Raw genomic sequence first — 9233 nt, forward strand, 5'->3', positions numbered from 1 at the left:
TCTAAATAGTAGACACAGGGCTGGGGAAATCGAAGCTGGGGACTTTTGGTTCGCGCTAGGCAAATCAGAAAAAATCCCAACGTTTCGTTCAGTTCTATGTTAAAAACTAGTGAACCTTTACAACAGAGTGAAGGTTACTTAATTTAACACAGCTAGAGGTCTTACTGAAAGGTGGTTGGCAGCCGGGGCAAACAAAGCTGTTTTCAAGGTTATTTACGTGGCCACCCTCGTGACTCCGCACGACGTCGCGATCCACGCAGCCCTGCTTGCACCTTGTTTATCTCGATGAGGGAAAAACGGCCACACCCAGGATGTCTGAACCCAGTCCTGAGGTTCTAGGATTAAACTGCTCCTTCCCCTTCCTTTGCACAATAGGCACCCCCAATTAGAGAGGTGTGTGAACCCTGGGTATTGAGTCTAATGAGCAAATGCCCTCCTTCCTTCCGTTGTTTAAAGACTGCTGAGGAGGAAGAGAATCTGCCCGGCCGGGTCTCTAGCAGAGCCCTCAGCCTCCAGCCCCGCTGGCGCCCTACTCCCCCGTCTGAGCCTGCGGGCGGCTAGGGATAAGACAAAGCCGCTAAGGGCTCTGGCTGCAGAAGCATCAATGTCTACCCTGCAGGGGCCGGAGCGAAGGCTAACGTCCAGCAGTGCGAGCCGCATGGGGTCGCAATTCACGCTATGGCGTAAGCCCGCCGAGCGCGGGGTGCGAGAGGACCACAGGGGAATGGGGAGGGGGGGAAAGGACTCGGGACGCGGGAAGACCCCCTCCCCCACCTCAGGCAGGAAACGACGGTACTTCTCGAAAACGTGTCGCGGCGCATGCGCACCCGGTTACTTAGCAACGTCGACGTTAAACTGCCCCAGAACCAAGCCCAGCAACAATCGAGCGGCCCGTGGCCCTGACCAATCAGCGCCGGCTTAATCTTTGTCGCCTCACCAATCAGCGCTGACGCAGCAAGGAAGTTTCCAGAGCTTTCGAGGGAGGGCCCTTTAACTTGAATCCATCCGCCCGATGATTTTGTCGATATTTTTGTTCAGGAGGAGAAGGGTCGCCGGAAATAAAGGATCTTTTATTTGTTAGTGTTCTTTTCTTCGGTTTTGAGGAGCTGGGCCCTTGGGTGAAAAGTCTAACTGAGTGGTAGGAGGTGGTGGACGGAGGACTACTTTCGGTGGCGCAGGAAGACGACGGCTACGTAAGCGTGATGAGTGACGCAACAGACGCTGCATAAATAGTGGCTCGCGCGGCAGCGGCGCTCAGTGACGAGAGGCTTTGTGCGGTCCGGAGGTCTTCGCGTCCCGGTGTTTCTACGCGCTCGGCGTTTTCTCGTTTCATCACATTCGTTAACGGGTAATGGTCAGCGGCGCTTGAGTCGGAAGGACTAGGAGAAGAGGCTTACGTTAAGCTAGACGGGCTTTTTCTTAGGGGTGGGGGAGGGGAGGGCGAGCTGGCGTGACGCGGCAACGGGCCTTCCGGGAAGAGTGGGCCTTGTTCGCGTGCGCGGAGCGGGGGCGGCCCTGGCGCGCGCGCCAGGGAGCTTAACGGACGCCTAACCGATGGAGAGGCCATCGCGGTTATTTCAGTGGGGGAATGCAGAAAGGAGGTACTCGGCGACTCGACGGCCGGGCTTAACGCTAATTTCATTGTAGGAGCTATGCGTTTCTGTTTAAATGGCAATTCTTACTAACGACCTTGTGGTTTGGGTTTTTTTATTCATTTATCTCGGCTCTTACTGGCAGATTCGTAAGTCTCGCAGCCCGTGACGGTTCTAGACGCCAGTTTAGTGTTTTAAAATGCTTTCGCATCTTTGAACCATGACAAAACAGATTTTGTGTTGTGATGAAACGCGGGGGAGGGGTTTTCCCTAGAGGTATTTTGTGAAAATCGAAATTTTTACTAGATATTTACAATTAACCTTTTAAATTCAAGGTCAAAATGCAAATCTTCGTGAAGACCCTGACCGGCAAGACCATCACCCTGGAGGTAGAGCCCAGTGACACCATCGAGAACGTCAAGGCCAAGATCCAGGACAAAGAGGGCATCCCCCCTGACCAGCAGCGACTCATCTTTGCTGGCAAGCAGCTGGAAGATGGCCGCACTCTCTCCGATTACAACATCCAGAAAGAGTCCACTCTGCACCTGGTCCTCCGTCTCCGGGGTGGCATGCAGATCTTCGTGAAGACCCTGACCGGCAAGACCATCACCCTGGAGGTAGAGCCCAGTGACACCATCGAGAACGTGAAGGCCAAGATCCAGGATAAAGAGGGCATCCCCCCTGACCAGCAGCGACTCATCTTTGCCGGCAAGCAGCTGGAAGATGGCCGCACTCTTTCTGATTACAACATCCAGAAAGAGTCCACCCTGCACCTGGTCCTCCGTCTCCGGGGTGGCATGCAGATCTTCGTGAAGACCCTGACCGGCAAGACCATCACCCTGGAGGTAGAGCCCAGTGACACCATCGAGAACGTCAAGGCCAAGATCCAGGACAAAGAGGGCATCCCCCCTGACCAGCAGCGACTCATCTTTGCTGGCAAGCAGCTGGAAGATGGCCGCACTCTCTCCGATTACAACATCCAGAAAGAGTCCACTCTGCACCTGGTCCTCCGTCTCCGGGGTGGCATGCAGATCTTCGTGAAGACCCTGACCGGCAAGACCATCACCCTGGAGGTAGAGCCCAGTGACACCATCGAGAACGTGAAGGCCAAGATCCAGGATAAAGAGGGCATCCCCCCTGACCAGCAGCGACTCATCTTTGCCGGCAAGCAGCTGGAAGATGGCCGCACTCTTTCTGATTACAACATCCAGAAAGAGTCCACCCTGCACCTGGTCCTCCGTCTCAGGGGTGGCTATTAATTCTTCAGTCTGCATTCCCAGTGGGCAATGGTGGCATTACTCTGCACTATGGCCATTTGTCCCAATTTAAGTTTAGAAAATACAAGTTTCAGTAATAGCTGAACCTGTTAAAAAATGTTAATAAAGGTTTTGTTGCATGGTAAGCATATATGGTGTCACTTGTGAGATTTCTGTGGTGGCTTGGGTGGGGGTGGACCTCAACTGGTTGTCTTTACCTTTAGAGATTGGTATTGACTACAGTTTGCAACACTTATATGAGTTGGGAATTGAGTTTAAAAGTTAATGACAAAGCTATAATATCAATTTGCAACAATATGGGGATGGTTCCCATGCAGCCTTTGGGGGAAGCAAACATACTTGTCTGAAGCTCACTCTAAAGGCTTTGGAGGGAAATAGCCAGGTTTTGGTTGAGCTCTTTAGATGTTGGTGTGTTTGGGTACTTCGGGAGGGAGGGGGTTTGTTGGCTAATTACACTGAAATACATGGCTCCATTGCTTTGGTAAGGTACTGGCTGGTTGGGGTAATTCCCTTTGCTAGGAAGAAGACCCTTTTATACTTTGAGCAGTGATAAGTAGTGGGAAAGTTAAAAGCCTTCACAGTGAACACCTGTGGTGAAATCTGGTTTACATCCCCTCAGTCCGAAAAGTTTTTGGGAATATTCTTGAGACAGTCTAAATAGCTGGCTTACACAGTTCAGACCCATATACTTACCTAGCTTTAGCAGTCACTTTCAAATGGGACTTAGACTTACATCTTAGAGGTTCACCAAGAACTCGGACCCACTAATCCTGCCAAGCTACTTAGTTGAAGTTAATGCTTTTGTAACTACTTTCCAGCTAGAGATTAAGGTTTGTAAAGTAAATGAAATTCTTGTATTTAATCCCAGCCCTGGGGGCAGCATTGGGGAATTGAAGGACCTCTGGAAGAGCAGCAAGTGCTCTTAACCTCTGAGCCATCTCTCCAGCCCCTGGCCAGGTAGTTTTTAAGAATCTTGTAGATCTAATCGAACTGCATACAAAGTTGGAGTTTGAACAGGAAAAGGGCACTTAAATGTTGGCTATTAAATTTTTTAAGTGAGTTTGTTGAGTGTAGTAAGTGGCATTTATGATTGTGCTTAAAGAGGCTGACAGGGTCAAATAGGTGTTCAAAGTCAGGGTAAGTTATAGCAAGACTTGCCCCAAATCATCTGTGCTAATTTTTTTTTTTTTTAAGGCTACTGTAATTTGTGGTCCCAGGGTCTCTTGATTGCTGAAAGAGACACCCGTACAGCTTTGTGGAGAAATGTGACTAGGAGATGGACCTTTGCTCTGAGATAGTGTAGCAAGAGGAGAGTTGACAGGATTTCTTGGAGCTGGGCATGGTGGTATGTACCTATAACCCCCAGCACCCTGAAGGCTGAGGTAATTCTGCTCCAGGCTATGCCGGACTGGGTTGTTTGAAGTACGACCCACATGGTAGATGGAGACAGACTCCCACAAGTTGGTCTCTAGCATGCACATGTACAAATGTAATGTTTAAAGCCAGTGTTGGAACAGATACTAAAGAATACATGGGCTCTTCTTGGTGCATGTCTTTAATCCCAGCACTGAAACATAAGCAGTAAAACTCGAGTGACGTCAGCCAGCCTTGTTAAATAGTAAACTGTAGTGAGACCTTGTCTCAAAAAACACAAGTAAACATGGGAGCCAGGCATAGTAGCACATGCCTTTATTCCCAGCATTTGCGAGACAAAGGCAGCCAGATCTTTGTGAATTTGAAGCAAACCTGGTCTAGGACAGCCAGGGCTAAGAGACATTATCTGAAAACAAAAAAACACGGGAAAGGCACTAAAGAAACAAAAAAGTGGCTTCAGTTCCCCTCATAGACCCATGAGTCGTGGTTGTTAATAGAACGACTTATGTAAGACAGGTAATCTCTGCCTTAAGATTGCTGAGTTCAGGGCTGGTTAAGAGCACTGACACTTCCAGAGGTCCTTAGTTCAATTCCCAGGAACATGGTGGCTCACAGCCATCTGTAATGAGATCTGGTGCCCTCTTCTGGTCAGCAAGGATACAGACAACACTGTACATAATAAATTTTTTAAAAAAAAAGATTGCTGAGTTCACAGAACAAGCTGGCACCCTCTAAGAAAGTCAATAAGGGGTAGTGTTAGGTGTTTGTGTGTGTGTGAGAGAGAGATGTCGCTCTAGAGATCAATGCAAGACAAGCACTCTACCACTTAAGCTATTCCAGCCTTTTTATTTATTTGAGGCAATGTCTTATATAGTCCAGTCTGGCCTCAGATGCCCTGTATAGCAAAGTATGGCCCTACACTGTTGCTCAGGACTCCATAATTGTTTATTTTTGAGGAGAAAGAGTAGTTTGGTTTTTGAGATAGGGCCTTATTCTCTTGGACCCACCTCCCAAGTGCTGGGATTGCAGGAGTGGTCCACCAGGCACAGCTCTGGACTCCTTTAAACAATCGTTTTAATTTTTCTGTGTGTGTGTGCATGGGTGTGCATGCAGTGATGTGTATGTGAAGGCCAGAGGACAACCTTATGGACTCCAGAGTACTCTCCTTCCACTTTTGCTGTGGACCAAATTCAAGTCTATCTGGATTAGCCAGCAGCCACCAATACTTGCTCTGTCCTCAGCCTCCCTGGAGGCTGTTTTCCCAAGCTTCAGTGTAATTGTCAGAAGCTGGCCTGCTCTTCTTTTACAGCCAACACTTTGGTTCAGATTTTTAAAACTGACTTCTTGATTAGCCTAACTCTAACTCCTGTCCCTCCTTCTGGGCTTTTCTTGGAAGCAGGTAGCAAGATTTACTGGAACAGTGTGCATGGCTCCTATACCCACAGCAGCCAAGACCTTGAGAAGGGAGAAGGCACAGAGCTAGGAAGCTTAGAGAAACAAAGATACAGCTGAGTGTGGCAGCACCCACCTTTAATCCACTGGTTCGCAACCTTCCTAATGCTGTGCCCTTTATTACAGTTCTTCAGGCTGTGGTGACCCCGACCATAAAATTATTTCATTGCTACTTTATATCTGTAAGTTTGCTGCTATGAATCATACTGTAAATATCTGAAATACCGGATATCTGATATTTGACACCCCCCCAAGGGGTCGAAACCCACAGGTTGAGAACTGCTCCAATCCCAGACTCAGGAGGCAGATGCAACTACAGCAGTTCCAGGTTCACCAGAAAAAAGAAAAGCAGGGACTTTAAATGGAGAGAGATTGGCTGGTGGTTGTAGTAGGGGTGAAGTAGGTTAGGAAGACTCACTTGTAACTATGGTTGACAATAATTAGATATTTCAAAATAGCTAGTATAGAGAATAGTGAACACTCTGAACACAAGATAATCATGCCTCAAGTGGAAGATATGTCAGTTACCCTGGTCAGAGCAGTACTCATGTTTTGAAATGTCACACAGAACCCCAGAAATATGTAAAATTACTATGTTAATTAAAGACTTAAAAAGAGGCTGGGCATGGTGGCACACACTTTTAACCCCAGCACTCGAGGCAAAGGCAGGCAGATCTCTGAGTTTGAGGCCAGTTTGGTCTACAGAATGAGTTCCACAATAGTCGGAGCTTCACAGAGATTCTATCTCAAAATAAGGGGCCTGGATACATGTCTCAGTGGTTAAGAGCACTGACTGTTCTTTTAGAGGAACCAAGTTCAATTCCAGATACCCACATGGTGACTTACAACCATCTGCAATTCCAGCAATGGGGGATCAGTGCCCTCTTCTGGTCTCCAGGCACGCATGCCATGCATGGACATGAATGCAGGCAAAGTACATAAAAATACATAAAAAATAATAAACCGGGTGATGGTGTAATCCTAGCACTTGGGAGACAGAGGCAGGCAGATCTCAGTGAGTTCAAGGCCAGCCTGGATTTCAAAGTGAGTTCCAGGATAACCAGGACTGTTACACAGAGAAACACCGTCTCGAAAAATAAAAAATAAAAATAATAAACTATTTAAAACAAAACAATTCTTTTAAAAGAAGTCAGGCCCAGAGGAGCAGACTTCTATCCTAGTTATTTGGGAGGGTGACGAAAGGGACCAGTATTGGCTCAGGACACCCCGAGACCAAGTTCTCAACACAGAGAAGAGAGAGAGCAGGCAGGGAATAAGAGACTGAACACGAGATGGAGGCCAAGGTAGAAGGGGAAGGGCGTTTGTTCGGAGGACAAAGGATTGCCTCGGATAAAGAGGAGACCGTAGGCAAAGGCGGTTTGTAAAGGTAGAGGGAAAGCCCTCGTGAGGATGAGCCCTTTCATCTTAATTGGGCATGTTAATTAGGGCAGCCAGAAGAGGATTTTGATTGCTGGATTTCAATACTTTGCTGGAGCTTGGTAGTCAGCCTCAGGAGGTGACTAACTTTGGTAGTGTAATCTAACGTTTTTTTTTTGTTTGTTTTCTTTTCTTTTTAGCGTGGTAGAGGGAATGGGGGAGAAGGGCAGGCCTGACAGAGTCTTGTTTGCCATGCTCTAGCTGGCTAGAATCCCTTTAGGTGAGGTAGGAGAATTTGAAGTTTAAAGCCTCCTAGGATATAAAGTTCAAGGCCAGTCTGAGCACTTCAGTGAGACATTCTCCAAATTAAAAATTTGGGGGGGGGGGGGCAGGTTGGCGCTTCAGCTCATTTGGTAGCTCATTCAGCTGGCCTGACTAACATGCACAAAACACTGCGTTCAGTCCCAAGCCCTGGGTAAACTGGGTACAGTGGTGATTGCCCATACCCCACCACTTTGGAGGGAGAGAGAGGCAGATAGAAGTTTGTGTTTGGTTGGAAGTGTCACCCCAGCCACTGACATCCTTATATTCAAAGGGTCTGGGATGTTTGGGTGGGGCTTCACCCCAGCTCCTGGCATCCATTTTGCAATGTTGGGTGGAAAGTTCCATTTCAAGCCCCCTCCCCTGGGAGTTGTCTTATTCCAGACTCCACCTCAGAGAAAACCTGCCAAACTGTGACCCCTCTCCAGGGAGGGTCAAGACCACTCCCACAGGCTATTTAAACTGTTCCCCAGAGAATGAACACTTGGTCTCTCTGGTTCCCCCCTCCCTCCATGTTTTCCCTAAGGGCCTCCTGGGAGTGCTGTTTCTAATTTGGTTTGATTTGGTCTGATTTGGATTATTGCATCAGCAGAGAGGTTTATCCGGCAGGAAAAACTTTACAGTTTGAAGTTATCCTCAGCTGTGTAGAATGTGGAGACCAGCCCTGAGATACATGAGACCTTGTCTCAATTTAAAAAAAAGAAAAAAAAATTATCTAACAAGCTGATTTAGCTAGCCAAAGAACTTGCAACCCAAGCCTGATGACCTGAGTTCAATCCTGGAGGAGAAAACTTACCTTTTTTTTTTTTTTTTTTTTTTTGAGAAAGGGTTTCCCTGTGTAAGAGTCCTAGCTGTCCCGGAACTAGCTCTTGTAGGCCCAACTGGCCTTGAACTCAGAGAGATCCGCCTGATCTGCCTCCTGTGTGCTGGGATTAAAGGCCTGCACCACCACTGCCCGGCGAAAACTTACTTTTTTTTTTTTTTTTTTTTTGCTTTTTCGAGACAGGGTTTCTCTGTGGTTTTGGAGCCTGTCCTGGAACTAGCTCTGTAGACCAGGCTGGTCTCGAACTCACAGACATCCGCCTGCCTCTGCCTCCCAAGTGCTGGGATTAAAGGTGTGCGCCACCACCGCCCGGCGAAAACTTACTTTTGAAGTTGTCCTTGCGCACCGTGGCTTGTACTCCCGCACTTTACCGTACATGTGTGTCACACACAGAGACAATAATAATAGAGCTGTAAAGATTTTTCTTTTTATATATGTGTATGTGTGTACTTGCATTTATGTGCACTCTGTGAGTGTGTGTGTGTGTGTGTGTGTGGCGTGCGCATGCCCTCAGAGGACAGAGAGCATCAGATCTCCCTGGAACTGGAGTTGCCACTGTGCGTCTCTTGATGCGGGTGCTGGAAATAGAACCCAGGTCCTCCTAAGAGCAGACATAAGAGCAGAAAGTGTTTAATTGCTGCGTCAACTCTTCTGCCCTGAATATGTAGAGAGAGAATCTGAGGGGCGACATTCATGCCTGAAGAGTCTGAAGAGGCAAGGACCGCCGCACAGCTCGCCTGCTTTGCCTCTCTGGGCCTTGGCTACTGCCGTGCAGTTGGTGCTTGGCTGGTTTTTCTTGCCGCAAACCCACAAGGCCTCCGGGTGAAGCTGCTTTTGAGTTTTCAGTAATGTACTGATTTCCTCTAAATGGCTGGTGGGCTGAAAGATTGATTTCATGCACCCAAGATAATTCCTGTTCTTGATCAGTCCTGACCTCCCCACTTTCTAGGAGAGCACAAGGAAGCCCCAAGCTCTGTTTCCTGGGTTCAGTGAGTGCTGGCTGATCTTCAAACATGG

At 48.0% G+C, this 9233-nt stretch overlaps 1 protein-coding gene across 1 annotated transcript; it reads left to right on the forward strand.

The window, feature by feature from the left end:
• The first annotated feature begins 1196 nt into the window (after positions 1 to 1196).
• On the forward strand, positions 1197 to 2999 carry Ubb (ubiquitin B). Its single transcript, XM_057775325.1, has 2 exons — positions 1197 to 1348; positions 1928 to 2999. Exon 2 carries the CDS (start codon positions 1934 to 1936, stop codon positions 2849 to 2851), a length of 918 nt encoding a protein of 305 aa, XP_057631308.1. The 5' UTR covers positions 1197 to 1348; positions 1928 to 1933; the 3' UTR covers positions 2852 to 2999.
• Positions 3000 to 9233: the final 6234 nt, after the last annotated feature.

Source organism: Chionomys nivalis, chromosome 7, assembly GCF_950005125.1.
Source record: "Chionomys nivalis chromosome 7, mChiNiv1.1, whole genome shotgun sequence".
Lineage (NCBI taxonomy): Eukaryota > Metazoa > Chordata > Mammalia > Rodentia > Cricetidae > Chionomys > Chionomys nivalis.